We start from the raw sequence: 21,992 nt of genomic DNA on the forward strand, positions 1-21,992 counted from the left end.
ACTATAGGGAAAGTAAAGGTTAGATGTTAGTGTGTAAACCCAGTTTCTAAATGTAATCATAGTTATTAATCATTTATGTTTTTGGGTTTGTTGAAATTCAGTAAAAGCCTTTTTTTAAAAAAAATCAGATTCTTAAAGAATTTCTAGTGGTTTCTTTTTTTTTTTGCTTTCATAGATTCATTGTCTTCAAATACGTTTTTGAACTTTTGAGAATTTACGCTCTAAAAGGTTTGAGGTTTTGATTCAACTTTTTTTTTCCAGTTGGATATCCAGATAGCAACTCTTTCATTGTATAAATGTACAGGTTATTACTTATTTAGTTTCAGAAGAAATCATAATATGTCATTTTATTGGTTGCTAGTTGAAAGTTTTCTTTGTTTTATTTAGAATTCTCATACTCATGAAAAAGAAAGAGACCCGTGGCAGGAAAATCACTTGATGCGGGATGAAATTGCCAGACTCAGGCTGGAAATAGACACAATAAAACATCAGAACCAGGAAACTGAAAATAAATATTTCAAAGATATTGAAATTATAAAGGAAAACAATGAAGACCTTGAAAAGACTCTAAAGTTGAATGAGGAAACATTAACAAAAACGATAACCCGGTATAGTAAAGAGCTTAATGTTCTGATGGATGAGAATACAATGCTCAATTTTGAGCTAGAGAAGGAAAAACAAAGCACGCCAAGACTGGAAACAGAAATGGAATCATACCGTTGTAGACTGGCTGCAGCCCTATGTGATCATGATCAATGTCAGTCATCAAAAAGAGACCTACAGCTTGGTTTCCAGAGCACAGTGAATGAATGGTGTCATTTACAAGAAAATACTAATTCTCACATTCAGATTCTTTCTCAGCAACTTTCTGAAGCTGAGAGTACATCCAGTGGCCTGGAAACTGAGCTCCGTTATGAAAGAGAGGCTCTCAAAGAAAAGACGTTGGATATAGAACACATGCAAGGAGTCCTAAGCCGAACACAGTGTCGATTGAAGGACATTGAACACATGTACCAAAATGACCAACCTATTTTGGAAAAATACGTGAGAAAGCAGCAATCTGTAGAGGATGGACTATTTCAACTACAAAGCCAAAATCTGTTGTATCAACAGCAATGTAATGATGCTCACAAGAAAGCTGACAATCAGGAAAAAACAATAATTAATATCCAAGTCAAATGTGAAGATACTATAGAAAAACTTCAAGCTGAGTGTAGAAAGCTAGAAGAGAACAATAAGGTGTTGATGAAGGAATGCACTCTTTTAAAAGAAAGACAATGCCAATATGAAAAAGAGAAAGAAGAAAGAGAAGTAAGTATCAAGAAAAATAAGTATTTTTCAAACTTCCTGAAGTAAAATTTAAAGTATAGTTGGTTATGGCTAAACACTGAATCTAGTTGAATATCAAAATATATACATGATAAACAGTTCTGCTATATCACCTTAGAAACGGAATTTGTTTCCAGCAAATAAAAGTTAGAGCTAGGAGATGCTTTCCTTTGAGTAAAGACAATGTGACACTTAGGAAATTTTAAACGTTTCAGTTACAAAATGTTAATATAGACTAATATTTATAATGTAGTCTTACACTGCTGAAATAATTTTAATGTCTGTATGTTGCCACATTTTAGGATTATGATAAAGCAGATATAAAGAAATATTCATACCTAAAGTGTTATTTTGAAATAGATTCAATTAATTAGAATACTTTGACAGTTAATTCCAGATTTCCCAGATGAACTAAAGTGTATTTCCTATTTTATAATTATTCTTCCTCAATAGCTTTTAAAGTATCTTCGTTGGTATAATTGTATTTTTATTCACGTCAATGTGACTTAAATCTGAAAATAATTCAGTCTCAAATTATATATTGATACAACCGTTCCATTCTTTAAAGACATCTTTCTTACATTATAATATGGGGAAAATGTGGTAAATGTTAGCCCAACCATATTTGATTTAATCTTCCCTCTGGCATTTATAACTTACTTTCAATTTTTCAGTCAAAAATATGGTCATAATTTTTATTTCAAGGCTCAATGACTCTCATTTGGATATAAGGTTGTCCAGTACAAAGATCAGCTTAGCTGTCTGTGATTTGTTAGTTTCACATTGGATCCTCATTTTAGACTAATGAGGGGTGGTAGGAACGGTGGGAGTAGGGAAGAGACACAGCAGCTGGGGTCAGTGAGGGAAGTGGAAGCCAGGTTAACTAGAGCCTCTAAGGCCATTGGAATGTTAGTTTTCTTCTGAAATGGAAATCTATTGGAAGGATTTGAGCTGGTGACTGAATATGTGAGGAACTCTGAGGTTGCTTTGAGCTGCTGCTTATAAAAAAGAGGGAAAATATTGCAGTGTAAAATTCACTGCCACCAGTCCCACCCACATACCTGTATTTTTTGAGACCTCAGAAGGTTTTTAAGCATTGCACATTCATCAGTGCGCTGAATGTGTTGTATGAGTAACACAGCACCAGTTTGGCACAAAGATAACACCTTCTTTATCCTTAACTGGATTCCGTAATAAACAGGAGTGTGTTCACATGAGGAGGAGAAGAAGAATCAGTGTGTGGTGGTATTTTTCAAAGTGTATATATTAGAGTTAAATATTATTAACAAAATTTAATAATAAGGTGATATGTAAAATCAGTAACAAAAATAACATCTTACCAGGTAGTCGTGAGACAGCTTCAACGAGAAGTGGATGATGCCCTGAACAAACAATTGCTGTCAGAAGCTATGCTAGAGATTTCATCACAAAGTCGTGTTAATTTAGAAGATGAGATGCGAAGTTCAAAGAGGAAATTAGGCCAGATCAGAAGTCAAGTATGTATGAAACTTAGCATGTCAACAGTTACTCTGTAGCTGGTTAAATAATATCAAGTGTTTCAGGACACTAGTTTCAGTGGAGAGCTTTCTTTTGTATTTTCATTATAATTAATTTTATTAAAATTTAATTATCTTTATAATACACCCATTTCTCAATCTCTGCCATGTTTTATAATTATAAATATTTTTCTTACATTATTTCCCCTTATGAAAGTTGAGAATTACACATCATTTCTCACAGAAGATTAGAGAATTCTTTTTTCTTTTTACAGTATATTTTTAGTGATTTCTTTCATTGCCACGTGGAGACAAGCCAGATTAATTCAGAGGATAATGTCTAATGGAATATTTCAGAAAATTTTCTTTTTTTAATCTCTACTTTTCTGTGTGAATAAAGACTTGTGCTTACTTATTTCATGGGTTTCTGGTTAACTGGTACAGAAAGGCCATTCTGCAGAATAAATTAGTATTTTGATGAAAATCCTTACTCTGACTTTATATCGGGCTATAGTCATAGTCATGTGACTATGGACAGTTAGCATTTGCCAACATGTATGTGTCTACTTTCTCTTGTTTAAAACAAAAACAAAAAACTTTACAAATTGGGTTATAGAAGGTCAGCAAAGGGTAGGTTTGAGATGTTTGGGTGGGTCAAGTGGGCATTTTGACAACGTGGTTTCTCCTTTGGCATGTCAATGGACATCTCTGCATTTTAAGATGACACTTTTAAATAAATTCTCTCCTAATGATGACACGAGCCCTGCCACTCAATAGGATAATCTATCTATTTTAATTATTTTTCTGTTTATTTTAAAATTTTCTTGTGGTTTCCCTGGAAAGGAAAGATGATGCTTAGTTTTAAATGTTAAAAATGGGTCGGGCGCGGTGGCTCACGCCTGTAATCCAAGCACTTTGGGAGGCTGAAGCGGGTGGATCACCTGAGGTCAGGAGTTTGAGACCATCCTGGCCAACATGGTGAAACCCCATCTCTACTAAAAAAGATACAAAAATTAGCTGGGCATGGTGGTGGTGCACGCCTGTAGTCCCAGCTACTCAGGAGGCTGAGGCAGGAGAATCGCTTGAACCTCGGGGGTGGAGGTTGCAGTGAGCCAAGATGGTGCCACTGCACTCCAGCCTGGGTGGCTGAGCAAGACTCCGTCTTAAAAAAAAAAAGTGCGGCCGGGCGCGATGGCTCACGCCTGTAATCCCAGCACTTTGGGAGGCCGAGGCGGGTGGATCACAAGGTCAGGAGTTCGAGACCAGCCTGACCAACATGGTGAAACCCCATCTCTACTAAAAATACAAAAATTAGCCGGGTGTGTTGGCAGGCGCCTGTAATCCCAAGCTACTCAGGAGGCTGAGACAGGAGAATCCCTTGAACCCGGGAGGCGGAGGTTGCAGTGAGCCGAGATCGTGCCATTGCACTCCAGCCTGGGCCATAGAGCAAGACTCCGTCTCAAAAAAAAAAGAAAAAAAAAAAAGTGCAAGTTTTCTTGCTACAACAAAAATTAAGTGCATACAGACAAAAAAGAAATGAAATTATAGTTGATATAGTGGTGTTTGGAATTGAAAAATATAAATGCTTACTATAATTTCCTATGTTTCCCCATTTTACCAATTTTGTAAATTTGAGTATCTGATAAAATATAAATTAAAAAAGAAAAATATTGTGTTTTAATCCTAGAGCATAGGCAGTAAACTTTTCTGTAAAGGGCCAAGTAGTATTATTTGAGACTTTGTGAGCCATAAGATCCCTGTTGCAACAACTCAACACTACAGTTACAGCACAAAAGTAGCCGTAAACAGTATGCAGACTGAAGGGGTGTGGCTGCATTCCAGTAAAATTTAGTTAAAAAACAGGTAATAGGGGCCGGGCGCGGTGGCTCACGCCTGTAATCCCAACACTTTGGGAGGCCGAGATGGGCGGATCACGAGGTCAGGAGATCGAGACCATCCTGGCTAACACGGTGAAACCCCGTCTCTACTAAAAACACAAAAAATTAGCCAGGCGTGGTGGCAGGCGCCTGTAGTCCCAGCTACTCGGGAGGCTGAGGCAGAATGGTGTGAACCCGGGAGGCAGAGCTTGCGGTGAGCCGAGATGGTGCCGCTGCACTCCAGCCTGGGCGACAGAGCGAGACTCTGTCTCAAAAAAAAAAAAAAAAAAAAAAAAAAGGTAATAGGTCGATTTGTCCTAGATTATCATTTTTTAATAAAATAGATTGTGGTAGTCTAAAAACAGTATTTTATATGTAACCATATTTTGTTCATTCATTCACCTATTGATGGGCATTTGGGTTATTTCCACACCTAAAGGTTGTTTTTAATTCTTTGTTTTAGTTGCAAGAAATGCGGGATCAACACACAGAGACTCTAAGATGTGCTGAGGAGATGCCAGACCACATGCAAAAGTACAATTTAAAGCAACATACAAAATATCTTGAGTATTTATAAAGCAAATGAGTAGTGTAGTAGGAGAATTGCATCCGTTAAGATAATAAGGATGTCTATGTGAAGCCAAGGAAAAATTTCAGCTTTAGGCTATTTTGAAATGCATAAATTTTCCACATTATTTTTAATTTTACACATCATCCACAAAACAAAGGTAGAAAAATAACAACAGTTTCTCAATTTTCTACTTTTCAAATGTCTCAGAATTTATATAATTATTCCTTCAGGTGTTTGTTCAGAATTTATATGATTTAAAAAAAAAATTATGTCTGAGAATAATTATTTTAAAATATATATTTTAGGCTTAAAATAGGAAATGCCATGTTAAAAATTAGAATGAAAAACCGAGTGGACAAAATTGAGCAGCTTCAGAAAATTTTGGTAAGTTCAAGTTCAATAAGTCAATCTCTTATTTTCTGTCACACTGAAAAGGAATTTTATTTTTCTAGAATATCCCTTGTCCAAAATGTTTGGGAGGACCAAAAGTGGATTTTTTCAGATTTTGGAATATTTGTATACACCTAATGAAATACCTTAGGGATGGTACCCAAGAGTAAACATGAAATACATTTGTGTTTCATATATACCTTATGCATGTAGCCTGAAGATGATTCTACACAATGTTTTGCTTTTTTTTTTTTTTTGCCCGAGGTTGGGGGGTGCAGTGGGGCACAGAGTCTTGATCTGTCGCCCAGACTGGAGTGAAGTGGTGTGATCTCAGCTCACTGCAACCTCTGCCTCCCAGGTTCAAGCAATCCTCCTGCCCCAGCCTCCAAAGTAGCTGGGACTATGGGTGCGTGCAGCCACACCAGGCTAATTTTTGTATTTTTAGTAGAGATGGTTTCACCATGTTGGCCAGGCTGGTCTTGAACTCCTGACCTCAGGTGATCCACTTGCCTCAGCCTCCCAAAGTGCTGGGGTTACAGGTGTGAGTCGTCACATCTGGCCTGTACAGTGTTTTACAAAAATGTTTTGCATGTAACAAAGTTTTAACTGTTTCCACCACAGCCTGTCACATGAGGTCAGGTGTGGACCTTTCCCATTGTGGTATCATGCGTGTGCTCAAAAAGTTTCAAATTGTACAGCATTTTGGATTTCAGATTTTCAAGTTAGTGTTGATCAACCCTCCTTGACATACTATAGGGCTACATGATAATGTCTCCTGTTTAACTTAAACATTATTAATAATATTTGACTGTTTCAGATGCAGCAGGTATACAAGGAAACATAACTGCAGAAGTAGATGAAGGTATGTTGCCAAAAATTATGAATTAAATTTAAATCATGGATTTCTGAAATAAATATAAATAGTGAATGGGTTACTTGGTTAACAAATACCACATTAAATACGTTTTCTTATACACATTACTGAAAGATGTGAAAACGTAAACATAACGAAAAGTATATTTATGCCTCATTAGTTTATCATCTTCCATAGCTTTAAAAAAAGTCTTAAGAAGTCTGTGTGTATCCCTTTTTTTTCTGGCTCTACACTTGTTTCATCTCTATGGAACTGTCAGCTTGCCCACTGAAACTGTTCTCAGAAAACAAAAGTATCATCAGCTTCTCAAGGTTATGGTAGTGATTTAAGGCCAAGAGATGCTAGACTCATGTATCAAGCAATTACAGTTCATAAGCAGTCACTTGACCAGTCATTTTAAGAGAGAGAGAGAGAGAGTGTGTGTGTGTGCGCGCGCGCGTGTGTGTCTGTGTGTATGTGTTTTATGTATACTTGGTTTCTGGACTCTGTTCTGTTCTATTGATCTCTTTATCTTTATGCCAAAATCACACTGCTACGATTTTTGTAGCTTTGTAATAATTCTTCAAACTGGGTTGTATTTTTCCTCTAAATTTATTCTTTTGTTTTTTTCAGAGTTACTGAGCATTTCTGTGTCATCTACATGCCATGAAAGTCTTAAAGTCAATTGTCAATTTCTACAAAATACCTGCTTGGATTTGGACTGTGATTGCGTTATGTCATGAGAAAGAATGAACATCTTAACAATGATGAGTCTCTCAACTCGTGAATAAGGTATTTTCTTAGATCTTTGATTTTTCTCAAATGATACTTTTTAGTTATCATCGTACAGATATTTTGCATAGTGTCAGATATATTCCCAAGAATTTTATATTTTAATGCTGTTATAAATAGTATTATTTTTAAAATTTCAATTCCTAGCAGTTTATTTCTAACATATAGAATTACAATTGATTTTTATATATTGATCATGTATCCTGCAATCAGGATATTGATCATTGGTGCCAGTAACATAATTGTTATGTTTTATATATTGATCATTGGTGCCAGTAACATAATTGGTTTCACTTGGTTTTCCACATAGATGATTATGTCTGTGAATAAAGATAGTTTTACCTATTTCTTTTCAGTCTAGATGCCTTTTGTTTTCCTCCATTTCTTCCTTCCTCCCTTCTTTATTCCTTTTTTTCTTCCTTCCTTCCTTTCTTCCCTCTCCCAACTCCCTTTTAAAAAGTGATTACAGTGGCTTGAATTTGCACTACAGTGTTGAATAGAAGTGGTAAGAGCTGACATGCCTTCTCGATCTTAGGGGAAAGTATTCAGTCTTTCATCATTACATAGAATGTTAGCATTAGGTTTTTTAAAGATGCCCTTTGACATGTCGAGGAAATTCTCTTTTATCTCCAGTTTGCTGAGACTTTTTCTTTAATGAAAAATGTTCAATTTTCTCAAATGCTTTTTCTGCATCTAATACATAATCATATGGTTTTTATGTTGTTAATATAATTATAAGATTAATTGATTTGGGGGAGAAGGTTAAGTTGATATTTAATTTAAAATAATTTTTAAATGTAGTTTTTTCTTGAATTTTTTAGTTCAAATCTTGTATTCTGTTTAAAATGCTCTAAACTTTGTCAATTCTTTTTGAAAGTTCTGGTGAAATATACATAACATAAAATTTAGCATTTTAACAATTTTTAACTCCATAGTTCAGTGGCATTAAATATATTCACAATGTCATACAACAATCAGTATTATCCATTTCTAGAATTTTTTCATCATCCCTAATAGAAACTCTGTACCCATTAAATATCTTCCCATAATCCTTCCTTCATCCCTAGTAACCTGTATTCTACTTTCTGTCTCTATGAATTTACCTATGCTGGGTATGTTATATAAGTGAAATCATAAAACATCGGCTTTTTGTGTCTGGGTTATTTCACTTAGCATAATGTTTTCAAGGCTCATCTATATCATACATCATGTATCAGTAGTTTATTTCCTCTTATTTGCAATTAATTTTCTATTGCAGAGAAATACCACATTTTATTTAACAGTTGATGGACATTTGGATTGTTTCCAGGTTTTAACTGTTACGAATAATGTACTGTGGACACATATGTGGACATATGTTCCTCTTGGGTAAATACTCAAGTGGGAATCGAGGTCAAATGGTAACTGTGTTTAATCTCAAGGAACTGTCAGGCTGTTATTCAACACAGCTGTACAATTTTACATTTCCACCAGCAGTGTATGAGGGTTCCAATTTGTCCACATCTTTTCCAGTATTTATTTTTCATCTTTTTTATTATAGGCATTCTAGTGGTGTGAAGTGGTACCTCATTGTGGTTTTGATTTGCCTTTCCCTTTGATTTTGACCATCCTTTCATGTGGTTACTGGCCATTGTCTATGTTCTTAGATGAAAAACCTGGTCGTTATCCTTTGACCATGTTTTAATTGATTGCCTTTTTGTTGTTGATTTGTAAGAGTTCTTTATATATTCTGAACAAGAATGTTTTTTTTTTACACTTTTTTCATAAACTTTGTACTAAATCTTGTATTCTTTATTGTTTCTGTGTTTTAAAATTTTGTTTTATCAGCCTCTTTTCTCAAGAATTTACCATATATATTAGTATCATATTTCTGTATTCCAGTCTTGTTTTCATGATTTGCTTCCTTGCCCCAAAGAAAAAAATATATTCTCATTACCCAAATAATTTCCCACTTTACTCACACCCACTATTTTTCTGTAATCCACATTCTCTCCTGGGCAAAAGATTGGGAAGATTTATCTTACTGAGGGAACTTCCTTTATATTGTTCAGGAATAGCTTTAATGAATTTTACATACTTGGAGACATCAGGAGAAAGCATGTATGTCACTGCTTTCCTCAGGAGCACTGGTTCACATGCCTTGAAAGGATTTAGTAGACCTTTAATAAATGGCGTAAGATACTAACAGCTGCCATGTCATTAAGCATCACATTTACTTATCAAGAAGAAAATAATTTAGAATTTACCTGTCAAAATCTACTACCAAGATGGCACGTATTTGACTAAAACTGCAGTGTTTGTCCCTGTTGACATAACTATAGTCCCTGCCTTTCTCATCTGTTTTTCCTTTTTTTTTATTATTATACTTTAAGTTTTAGGGTACATGTGCACAATGTGCAGGTTTGTTACATATGTATACATGCGCCATGTTGGTGTGCTGCACCCATTAACTTGTCATTTACATTAGGTATATCTCCTAATGCTATCCCTCCCCCCTACCCCCACCCCACAACAGGCCCCAGTGTGTGATGTTCCCCTTCCTGTGTCCAAGTGTTCTCATTGTTCAATTCCCACCTATGAGTGAGAACATGCGGTGTTTGGTTTTTTGTCCTCGCGATAGTTTGCTGAGAATGATGGTTTCCAACTTCATCCATGTCCCTACAAAGGACATGAACTCATCCTTTTTTATGGCTGCATAGTATTCTCTGGTGTATATGTGCCACATTTTCTTAATCCAGTCTATCATTGTTGGACATTTGGGTTTGTTCCAAGTCTTTGCTATTGTGAATAGTGCCGCAATAAACATACGTGTGCATGTGTCTTTATAGCAGCATGATTTATAATCCTTCGGGTATATACCCAGTAATGGGATGGCTGGGTCAAATGGTATTTCTAGTTCTAGATCCCTGAGGAATCGCCACACTGACTTCCACAATGGTTGAACTAGTTCACAGTCCCACCAACAGTATAAAAGTGTTCCTATTTCTCCACATCCTCTCCAGCACCTGTTGTTTCCTGACTTTTTAATGATCGCCATTCTAACTGGCATGAGATGGTATCTCATTGTGGTTTTGATTTGCATTTCTCTGATGGCCAGTGATGATGAGCATTTTTTCATGTGTTTTTTGGCTGCATAAATGTCTTCTTTTGAGAAGTGTCTGTTCATATCCTTCGCCCACTTTTTGATGGGGTTGTTTGTTTTTTTCTTGTAAATTTGTTTGAGTTCTTTGTAGATTCTGGATATTAGCCCTTTGTCAGATGAGTAGATTGCAAAAATTTTCTCCCATTCTGTAGGTTGGCTGTTCATTCTGATGGTGATTTCTTTTGCTGTGCAGAAGCTCTTTAGTTTAATTAGATCCCATTTGTCAATTTTGGCTTTTGTTGCCTTGCTTTTGGTGTTTTAGTCATGAAGTCCTTGTCCATGCCTATGTCCTGAATGGTATTGCCTAGGTTTTCTTCTAGGGTTTTTATGGTTTTTAGGTCTAACATTTAAGTCTTTAATCCATCTTGAATTAATTTTTGTATAAGGTGTAAGCAAGGGATCCAGTTTCAGCTTTCTACATATGGCTAGCCAGTTTTCCCAGCACCATTTATTAAATAGGGAATCCTTTCCCCATTGCTTGTTTTTGTCAGGTTTGTCAAAGATCAAATAGTTGTAGATATGCGGCATTATTTCTGAGGGCTCTGTTCTGTTCCATTGGTCTATATCTCTGTTTTGGTACCAGTACCATGCTGTTTTGATTACTGTATCCTTGTAGTATAGTTTGAAGTCAGGTGGTGTGATGCCTCCAGCTTTGTTCCTTTGGCTTAGGATTGACTTGCCAATGCGGGCTCTTTTTTGGTTCCATATGAACTTTAAGGTAGTTTTTTCCAATTCTGTGAAGAAAGTCATTGGTAGCTTGATGGGGATGGCATTGAATCTATAAATTACCTTGGGCAGTATGGCCATTTTCACAGTATTGATTCTTCCTACCCATGAGCATGGAATGTTCTTCCATTTGTTTGTATCCTCTTTTATTTCGTTGAGCAGTGGTTTGTAGTTCTCCTTGAAGAGGTCCTTCACATCCCTTGTAAGTTGTATTCCTAGGTATTTTATTCTCTTTGAAGCAATTGTGAATGGGAGTTCACTCATGATTTGGCTCTCTGTTTGTCTGTTATTGGTGTATAAGAATGCTTGTGATTTTTGCACATTGATTTTGTATCCTGACACTTTGTTGAAGTTGCTCATCAGCTAAGGAGATTTTGGGCTGAGACAGTGGGGTTTTCTAGATATACAATCATGTCATCTGCAAACAGGGACAATTTGACTTCCTCTTTCCTAATTTAATGCTCTTTATTTCCTTCTCCTGCCTGATTTCCCTGGCCAGAACTTCCAACACTATGTTGAATAGGAATGGTGAGAGAGGGCATCCCTGTCTTGTGCCAGTTTTCAAAGGGAATGCTTCCAGTTTTTGCCCATTCAGTATGATATTGGCTGTGGGTTTGTCATAGATAGCTCTTATTATTTTGAGATATGTCCCTTCAATACCTAATTTCTTGAAAGTTTTTAGCATGAAGGGCTGTTGAATTTTGTCAAAGGCCTTTTCTGCATCTATTGAGATAATCATGTGGTTTTTGTCTTTGGTTCTGTTTATATGCTGGATTATGTTTATTGATATTCGTATATTGAACCAGCCTTGCATCCCAGGGATGAAGCCCACTTGATCATGGTGGATAAGCTTTTTGATGTGTTGCTGGATTAGGTTTGCCAGTATTTTACTGAGGATTTTTGCATCAATGTTCATCAAGGATATTGGTCTAAAATTCTCTTTTTTTGTTGTGTCTCTACCAGGCTTTGGTATCAGGATGATGCTGGCCTCATTGGAATAGTTTCAGAAAGAATGGTACCAGCTCCTCCTTGTACCTCTGGTAGAATTCGGCTGTGAATCCATCTGGTCCTGGACTTTTTTTGGTTGGTAAGCTATTAATTATTGCCTCAATTTCAGAGCCTGTTATTGGTCTATTCAGAGATTCAACTTCTTCCTGGTTTAGTCTTGGGAGAGTGTATGTGTTGAGGAATTTATCCATTTCTTCTAGATTTTCTAGTTTATTTGCGGCGAGGTGTTTATAGTATTCTCTGATGGTAGTTTGTATTTCTGTGGGATCGGCGATGATATCCCCTTTATCATTTTTTTATTGCGTCTATTTGATTCTTCTCTCTTTTCTTCTTTATTAGTCTTGCTAGCGGTCTATCAATTTTATTGATCTTTTCAAAAAACCAGCTCCTGGATTCATTGATTTTTTGAAGGGTTTTTTGTGTCTCTATGTCCTTCAGTTCTGCTCTGATCTTAGTTATTTCTTGCCTTCTGCTAGCTTTTGAATGTGTTTGCTCTTGCTTCTCTAGTTCTTTTAATTGTGATGTTAGGGTGTCAATTTTAGATGTTTCCTGCTTTCTCTTGTGGGCATTTAGGGCTATAAATTTCCCTCTACACACTGCTTTAAATGTGTCCCAGAGATTCTGGTATGTTGTGTCTTTGTTCTCATTGGATTCAAAGAACATCTTTATTTCTGTCTTCATTTTGTTATGTACCCAGTAGTCATTCAGGAGCAGGTTGTTCAGTTTCCATGTAGTTGAGTGGTTTTGAGTGAGTTTCTTAATCCTGAGTTCTAGTTTGATTGCACTGTGGTCAGAGAGACAGTTTGTTATAATTTCTGTTCTTTTACATTTGCTGAGGAGTGTTTTACTTCCAACTATGTCGTCAATTTTGGAATAGGTGTGGTGTGGTGCTGAAAAGAATGTATATTCTGTTGATTTGGGGTGGAAAGTTCTGTAGATGTCTACTAGGTCCACTTGGTGCAGAGCTGAGTTCAATTCCTGGGTATCCTTGTTAACTTTCTGTCTCGTTGATCTGTCTAATGTTGACAGTGGGGTGTTAAAGTCTCCCATTATTATTGTGTGGGAGTCTAAGTCTCTTTGTAGGTCACTAAGGACTTGCTTTATGAATCTGGGTGCTCCTGTATTGGGTGCATACATATTTAGGATAGTTAGTTCTTCTTGTTGAATTGATCCCTTTACCATTATGTAATGGCCTTCTTTGTCTCTTTTGATCTTTGTTGGTTTAAAGTCTGTTTTATCAGAGACTAGGATTGCAACCCCTGCCTTTTTTTGTTTTCCATTTGCTTTGTAGATCTTCCTCCATCCCTTTATTTTGAGCCTATGTGTGTCTCTGCACATGAGATGGGTTTCCTGAATTCAGCACACTGATGGGTCTTGACTCTTTATCCAATTTGCCAGTCCGTGCCTTTTAATTGGAGCATTTAGTCCATTTACATTTAAGGTTAGTATTGTTATGTGTGAATTTGATGCTGTCATTATGATGTTAGCTGGTTATTTTGCTCATTAGTTGATGCAGTTTCTTCCTAGCCTTGACGGTCTTTACAATTTGGCATGTTTTTGCAGTGGCTGGTACCAGTTGTTCCTTTCCATGTTTAGTGCTTCCTTCAGGAGCTCTTGTAGGGCAGGCCTCGTGGTGATAAAATCTCTCAGCATTTGCTTGTCTGTAAAGGATTTTATTTCTCCTTCACTTATGAAACGTAGTTTGGCTGGATATGAAATTCTGGGTTGAAAATTCTTTTCTTTAAGAATGCCAAAGCTGGGCACGGTGGCTTACGCCTGTAATCCCAGCACTTTGGGAGGCTGAGGAGGGTGGATCATGAGGTCAGGAGATCGAGACCATCCTGACTAACACGGTGAAACCCCGTCTCTAGTAAAAATACAAAAAAAATGAGCCGGACGTGGTGGCAGGCACCTGTATTCCCAGCTACTTGGGAGGCTGAGCTAGGAGAATGGTGTGAACCCGGTAGGCGGAGCTTGCAGTGAGCCGAGACCGCGCCACTGCACTTCAGCCTGGGCGACAGAGCAAGATTCCATCTCAAAAAAAAAAAAAGAATGTTGAATATTGGTCCCCACTCTCTTCTGGCTTGGAGAGTTTCTGCCAAGAGATCAGCTGTTAGTCTGATGGGCTTCCCTTTGTGGGTAACCCGACCTTTCTCTCTGGCTGCCCTTAACATTTTTTTCCTTCATTTCAACTTTGGTGACTCTGACAATTATGTGTCTTGGAGTTGCTCTTCTTGAGGAGTGTCTTTGTGGTGTTCTCTGTATTTCCCAAATTTGAATGTTGGCCTGCCTTGCTAGATTGGGGAAGTTCTCTGGGATGATATCCTGCAGAGTGTTTTCCAACTTGGTTCCATTCTGCCCATCACTTTCAGGTACACCAATTAGACGTAGATTTGGTCTTTTCACATAGTCCCATATTTCTTGGAGGTTTTGTTCGTTTCTTTTTATTCTTTTTTCTCTAAACTTCTCTTCACGCTTCATTTCATTCATTTCGTCTTCCATTGCTGATACCCTTTCTTCCAGTTGGTCGCATCGGTTACTGAGGCTTGTGCATTCGTCATGTAGTTCTTATGCCTTGGTTTTCAGCTCCATCAGGTCCTTTAAAGACTTCTCTGCATTGGTTATTCTAGTTATCCATTCGTCTAATTTTTTTTCAAAGTTTTTAACTTCTTTACCATTGGTTCGAACTTCCTCCTTTAGCTCGGAGTAGTTTGATCTTCTGAAGCCTTCCTCTCTCAACTCATCAAAGTCATTTTGTGTCCAGCTTTGTTCTGTTGCTGGTGAGGAGCTGTGTTCCTTTGGAGGAGGAGAGGCGCTCTGATTTTTAGAGTTTCTGTTTTTTCTGCTCTGTTTTTTCCCCATCTTTGTGGTTTTATCTACCTTTGGTCTTTGATGATGCTGACGTACAGATGGGTTTTTGGTGTGGATGTCCTTTCTGTTTGTTAGTTTTCCTTCTAACAGTCAGGACCCTCAGCTGCAGGTCTGTTGGAGTTTACTGGAGGTCCACTCCAGACCCTGTTTGCCTGGGTATCAGCAGCGGTGGCTGCACAACAGCAGATATTGGTGAACCGCAAATGCTGCTGCCTGATCGTTCCTCTGGAGGTTTTGTCTCAGGAGTACCCGGCCATGTGAGGTGTCAGTCCGCCCCCTACTGCGAGGTTCCTCCCAGTTAGGCTACTAGGGAGTCAGGGACCCACTTGAGGCAGTCTGCCCGTTCTCAGATCTCAAATCTCAAGCTGCGTGCTGGGAAAACCACTTCTCTCTTCAAAGCTGTCAGACAGGGACATTTAAGACTGCAGAGGTTATTGCTCTCTTTTGTTTGTCTGTGCCCTGCCCCCAGAGGTGGAGCCTACAGAGGCAGGCAGGCCTCCTTGAGTTGTGGTGGGGTCCACCCAGTTCCAGCTTCCCGGCTGCTTTGTTTACCTACTCAAGACTGAGCAATGGCAGGCGCCCCTCCCCCAGCCTCGCTGCCGCCTTGCAGCTTGATCTCAGACTGCTGTGCTAGCAATGAGCAAGGCTCCATGGGTGTAGGACCCTCCGAGCCAGGTGCGGGATATAATCTCCTGGTATGCCGTTTGTTAAGCCCTTTGGACAAGCACAGTATTAGGGTGGGAGTGACCCGATTTTCAAGGTGCTGTCTGTCACCCCTTTCTTTGACTAGGAAAGGGAATTCCCTGACCCCTTGCACTTCCCGGGTGAGGCAATGCCTCTCCCTGCTTTGGCTCACGCATGGTGCACTGCACCCACTTTCCTGCACCCACTGTCCGGCACTACCCCATGAGATGCACCCAGTACCTCAGTTGGAAATGCAGAAATCACCTGTCTTCTGTGTCACTCACACTGGGAGCTATAGACTTTGTGAAATTCTTGTATTGTGTTACTCTACTCTGTCAGGCCTCTTAGTGGTGATGTTTTCTTTTTGTATGGTGGCCATTTCATCCTTCAGCTCCTGTATTATTCTATTGTGATTCTCGGTTTCCTTGCATTAGGTATTGCCAGCTTCCTGAATCTCAGCGGTCCTCATTCCTGCCCACAGTCTGAATTCTATTTCTATCATGTCAGCCAGCTCAGTCTGGGTAAGAACTCTTCTTGGAGAACTGTTGTGGTCATTTGGAGGGCGTGTGACACTCTGGCCACTTGAGTTACCAGAGTTCTTGCATTGGTTCTTTCTCATCTCTGCATGTGGGTGTTCCTTTAACTTCAGTGTAGACTGAGTACAGTCAATAGACTTCTTTTCTGGATGTTTTCACAGAACTGACACTTTATTCGGGTCTTGATTTGAAGCTGACTTCTGATCTTTGGTTTCAGAGGGGAGTATGTTAGCAAGGTACTTTTGGTGTTGAGGTTCTAGGGTGTGATCCAGTAGGTGGCGCTTAGGAATACTGGTCAGTTGGTAAACTCTTGCTCGCTTGTGTGGCTCCTCTATGTTGAACCACACTTGCAGCCCTGTTCCTTCCCAGTACTCTGAAAGTATGTGTTCCTCTCCCCCTTGAGTGCTGGCTGTAGGTTGTGGCTTGGCACTCCTGGGCTGCCCACTGCAGCTCTGGGGCGATCTCAGTGTTTATGTTCCTTCCCCAACTTGGAGGCACAGAGAAAGGGACCTTAGTAGTGGTTGTGGCCAAGGGTCTTTCGCGTCGTCTCCCGGGGGCTCCACCCAGAGAGAGGCAGGTCAGCATTCACTCAGCGCAATCAGCCCAGGTTGGAGGGTCTGTGCTGTGGCCCCAAGCCGGGGGTTCCCTGTCTGGTAGTGAGCAGAGGGGAGCGTGTGGGGCCCATGGGAGATGGACTGGCCTCCTCTCCTTGGGTCAACTGCAGCTTATTGGAGGTGTGGATCAAGGACATAGGGTCTTTGCTCCTTCACTAGTCCAGGGGTAGCAAGGGCAGTTCCACTGCAGAGGCAGTGGCAGAGAGGCTTTCAGTTGCCCCTGGAGGCTGCGTCAAGGGAGTTGCCGAGCTGCCACTGGCTCCATAGGTCTGGTAAGGGGTGGCTAGAGGTCCAGGCCTGAAGGACCTGCCAGGTGAGGAGTTTCGGGAATGGACATCCATGTAACAGTGTGGCCACTTTCTGTAGGGTTGCTGCAGTATGCTGGGGGCCTGCTCCAGTCCCTAGTCACCTTGGATTTTTCAGCACCTGGAGGTATGAAGTTTACAAAACCAAAGATGGTGGCCTGCCCCTCCCACTGGGAGCTCTGTCCCAGGGAGGTATGAAGCTGTTGACGGCCTGAATGCATCTGTAGGAGGTAGCTGGAGAGACCTCGGTTGACAGGTCCCGCTGAGTGAGGAGAAGCAGTATTGGGGCCACTTTTCTTTTTTCCTTTTTTTTGAGACAGAGTCTCACTCTGCCACCCAGGCTGGAGTGCAGTGGCACAATCTGGGCTCACTGCAACCTCTGCCTCCTGGGTTCAAGCTGTTCTCCTGCCTCAGCCTCCCGAGTAGCTGGGACTACAGGTGCACGCCACCACGCCTGGCTAACTTTTTGTACTTTTAGTCAAGAGGCCGTTTCACCATGCTGGCCAGGCTGATCTCCACCTGCTGACCTCATGATCTGCCCACCTCAGCCTCCCAAAGTGCTGGGATTACAGGCGTAAGCAATTGTGCCTGTTTTTAGAAAACAGCACTACGTTTTTTTCAAAAACCAGTCTGTGCATCGTTCTGTTGAGAAGCTACGCTGTGCGCTGCACTGCGCTGTGCTGTGCTGTGCTGTGCTGTGCTGGGGGTCTGCTTCCATCCCCGATCTCCTTGTTCACTCCTGAGCCCGAAGGCTGGAAGGGCTAAGTTGCCCAAATAGAAGAGATGGTGGCCTGCCGCACTCCCTGGGAGCTCCATCTCAAGGAGGTTTGGGACTTCTGTCAGCCAGAGAACACTGGCAAGGGTGGCTGGACACCCCAGTTGAAAGCTCCCACCCAGTGAAGAGGAACGGGATCAGGGACCCACTTGAAAAAGCAGTCTGGCCACATTTTCGTAGAGCAGCCCCCAGCTGACCCTTTTAAGCGGGTCCCTGATCCCGGTGTTTTCCACCTGACAGAGATCTGAAACCTCCCCAGGATGAACCTCCAAGAAGGAGAGGCGGGCCACCATCTTTGCTGTTGGGGCAACTTAGCCATTGCATCCTGCAGGCTTTAGAGGGTTCAAGCCGATCGGGGGTGGCAGCGCCAGCCTAGCCCAGCCACACGCCATCCTCACTGAGCGGGACCTCCCAACTGGAGTCTCCAGGCACTCTTGCCAGTGCTCTCCAGCTGACAGAGGTTTGAGGCCTCCCTGCGACAGAGCTCCTAGTGGGAGGGGCAACCTGCCATCTTTGCAGTTTTGGTGGCTTGGCGGATCCAGCTTTCTGGCTTGGAAGTGAACCCCGTGACCAGGAATGGGAGCGTACCCCCAGCACAGCACAGCTGCTCGATGAAAATATGGCCAGACTGCCTATTTTTTTTTTAAGCATTGAGAGATGGACTGGCCTCCTCTTTTTGGGTCAACTGCAGCCCGCTGGAGGTGTGGATAAGGCAGGTAGGGTCTTTGCTGCTTCATTAGTCCAAAGGTAGCAAGGGTAGTTCCACTGTAGAGGCAGTGGCAGAGAGGCTTTCAGTTGCTCCTGGAGGCTCTGTTCAGGGCGTTGCAGGGCTGCTACTGGCTTGGTATCTCTGGTGGGAGATTGCTGGAAGCCCAGGCCCAGAGGACCAGCCCCCTGAAAAGATACGGTAACGGGCATCCACGTGACACTCTGGAGACTTTCCTGTAGGGCTGCTGCGGTATGCTGGGGGCCCGATCCTGTCCCTAGCCAGCTCGGATCTTCCAGTACCTAGAGGTAACACGAGTGAAGGCTGTGAAACAGCAAAGATGGCGGCCTGCCCCTCCCTCCAAGAGGTCTGTCCCTGGGAGGTATGGACCTGTTGGTGGCCCAAACACACCTGTAGGAGGTGGCTGGAGACCCCAGTTGGGAGGCCCTGCCCCGTGAGGAGGAACAAGATCGGGGCCCCCTTTAAAAGGCAGTCTGGCCTCGTTTTTGTAGACCAGCTGCGCTGTGCTAAGGGTCCGCGCTTCAGCCCCCAGTCACCTAGAACACTCCAAATCCCACAAGCTGGAATGGCTAAGCCACCCAAATGGCAAAGGTAGCGGCCTGCCTCTGCCTCTGGGAGCTTCCTCCCAGGGAGGTTGGAAACCTCTGTTGGCCGGCAGACACTGGCAGGGGTAGTCGAAGACCCCTGCCAGGAGGTCTCACACATTAAGGAGGAACAGGATCGGCAGCTCACTTTAAAAAAGCAGTCTGGGCTGGGCACGGTGGCTCACCCCTGTAATCCCACCACTTTGGGAGGCCGAGGCGGGCGGATCGCTTGAGATCAGGAGTTCGAGGCCAGCTGGGCAACATGGTGAGAACCCGTCTCTACTAAAACTCCAAAAATTAGCTGGGCATGCTGGCCTATGCCTGTAGTCCCAGCTGCTCGGAAGGCTGAGGCTGGAGAATTGCTTGAACCCAGGAGGCGGAGGTTGCGGTGAGCCGAGATTGCACCATGTTTTTTTAGAACAGCTGTGTCGTGCTGTGCTGTGCTGTGCTGTGCTGTGCTGTGCTGTGCTGTGCTGGGGGACCACTTCTGCCCCAGGTTGGCCTGCACTCTCTGAAGACCAAAGGCTGGAATGGCTAAGTCGCCCAAATGGCAAAGATGTTGGCCTGCCTCTCCTTTTGGGAGGTCCCACTGCTCTGCCACCACCCCCCACCACATGGGCTTGGACTCTCCAAAGCTCGAAAAAATGCAATGGCTAAGCTGCCCAAACAACAAAGATGTCAGCCCATTTCTCCTTCTGGTATGTTCAGAAAGGTTTCAGATCTCTGTTGGCCAGAGAATACCGTGACTGGGGACCCACTAAAAAAAGTCAACAAGGGGCTGTTTTGCAAATACATGGCCAGGCTGCTTTTTTTAAGCCTATAGAGAGGTGGGTGTGGATGGGGTCCCCCAGCACATCACAGCTGCCCTGTGAAACGAGGCCAGACTGCTTTTGTAAGCAGGTCCCTGTTTCTGTTTCTCTTCACTGGGAGGGAGCTCTCAACTGGGGTCTTCAGCTACTCTTGCCAGTGGTCTCCAGCTAACACAGATTTGACTCCTCCCTAGGATGGGGCTCCCGGAGGGAGAGGCAGGCCATCTTTGCCATTTGGGTGGCTTAGCCATTCCAGCCATTGGCCTTCAGAGTGTGCAGACCAACCTGCGGCAGAAGTGTTCCTCTAGCACAGCACAGCACAGCAGAGCTGCTCTACGAAAACTTGGCCAGGCTGCTTTCTTAAATGTGTCCTGGATCCCGTTTCTCATCACAGGGCCAGGCTGCTTTCTTAAGCGTGTCTTGGATCCCTTTTCTCTTCCCTTTGTAGGACCTCCCAAATGGGGTCTCCAGCCACCCGCACCAGTGTTCCTTGGCCGACAGACATCTTAAACCTTGCTCTGTGGGACCTCCCAGAAGGAGGGGCAGGCCACATCTTTGCCATTTGGGCAACTTAGCCATTCCAGCCTTCGGCCTTCAGAGAGTGCAGGCCAACCTGGGGCAGAAGTGGTCCCCCAGCACAGCACAGCACAGCATGGCACAGCTCTTCTATGAAAACATGGCCAGGCTTCTTTCTTAAGAGTGTCCTAGATCCTGTTTCTCCTGACTTTCTGGGACCTCCCAACCGGGGTCTCCAGCCACTTCCACTGGTATTCCTTGGCCGGCAGACATCTTAAACCTCACTCTGTGGGACTTTCCAGGAGGAGGATCAGGCCGCCATCTTTGCTGTTGGGATGACTTAGCCATTTCCGCCTTCAGTCTTTGGAGAGTCAGAGGCATCTGGAGACTGGAGCAGACCCCCAGCACAGCACACTTGCTTATGAAAATGGGGCCAGACTTTTTTTGGGGTGTGTGTGTGTTTTGAGATAGAATCTCCTTCTGCTTCCCAGGCTGGAGTGCAGTGGCACAATCTTGGCTCACCGCAACCTCCGCCTCCTGGGTTCAAGCAATTCTCCAGCCTCAGCCTTCCGAGCAGCTGGGACTACAGGCATAGGCCAGCATGCCCAGCTAATTTTTGGAGTTTTAGTAGAGACGGGTTCTCACCATGTTGCCCAGCTGGCCTCGAACTCCTGATCTCAAGCGATCCGCCCGCCTCGGCCTCCCAAAGTGGTGGGATTACAGGGGTGAGCCACCGTGCCCAGCCCAGACTGCTTTTTTAAAGTGAGCTGCCGATCCTGTTCCTCCTTAATGTGTGAGAACTCCTGGCAGGGGTCTTCGACTACCCCTGCCAGTGTCTGCCGGCCAACAGAGGTTTCCAACCTCCCTGGGAGGAAGCTCCCAGAGGCAGAGGCAGGCCGCTACCTTTGCCATTTGGGTGGCTTAGCCATTCCAGCTTGTGGGATTTGGAGTGTTCTAGGTGACTGGGGGCTGAAGCGCGGACCCTTAGCACAGCGCAGCTGGTCTACAAAAACGAGGCCAGACTGCCTTTTAAAGGGGGCCCCGATCTTGTTCCTCCTCACGGGGCAGGGCCTCCCAACTGGGGTCTCCAGCCACCTCCTACAGGTGTGTTTGGGCCACCAACAGGTCCATACCTCCCAGGGACAGACCTCTTGGAGGGAGGGGCAGGCCGCCATCTTTGCTGTTTCACAGCCTTCACTCGTGTTACCTCTAGGTACTGGAAGATCCGAGCTGGCTAGGGACAGGATCGGGCCCCCAGCATACCGCAGCAGCCCTACAGGAAAGTCTCCAGAGTGTCACGTGGATGCCCGTTACCGTATCTTTTCAGGGGGCTGGTCCTCTGGGCCTGGGCTTCCAGCAATCTCCCACCAGAGATACCAAGCCAGTA

General features: G+C 42.7%; 1 protein-coding gene across 3 annotated transcripts in view; it reads left to right on the forward strand.

The window, feature by feature from the left end:
* The window catches only part of LOC129018678 (ankyrin repeat domain-containing protein 62), a 45,993-nt gene extending 33,470 nt beyond the window's left edge, over nucleotides 1-12,523 (forward strand). The window contains exons 13-19 of one of the 3 annotated variants that reach the window (XR_010124144.1): nucleotides 388-1,311; nucleotides 2,673-2,825; nucleotides 5,166-5,236; nucleotides 5,579-5,657; nucleotides 6,481-6,525; nucleotides 7,150-7,308; nucleotides 12,140-12,523. Coding sequence is in view for 1 of the 3 variants with exons in the window: in XM_054460372.2 (XP_054316347.1) it covers nucleotides 388-1,311; nucleotides 2,673-2,864 (1,116 nt within the window). In the remaining 2 variants the exon portion in view is untranslated. Of the gene's footprint in view, nucleotides 1-387; nucleotides 1,312-2,672; nucleotides 3,802-5,165; nucleotides 5,237-5,578; nucleotides 5,658-6,480; nucleotides 6,526-7,149; nucleotides 9,214-12,139 lie in introns of those variants that run through there. The other 2 variants (XR_010124145.1, XM_054460372.2) reach the window with 2 other exon arrangements.
* Nucleotides 12,524-21,992: the final 9,469 nt, after the last annotated feature.

This window comes from Pongo pygmaeus, chromosome 17 (assembly GCF_028885625.2).
Source record: "Pongo pygmaeus isolate AG05252 chromosome 17, NHGRI_mPonPyg2-v2.0_pri, whole genome shotgun sequence".
NCBI lineage: Eukaryota > Metazoa > Chordata > Mammalia > Primates > Hominidae > Pongo > Pongo pygmaeus.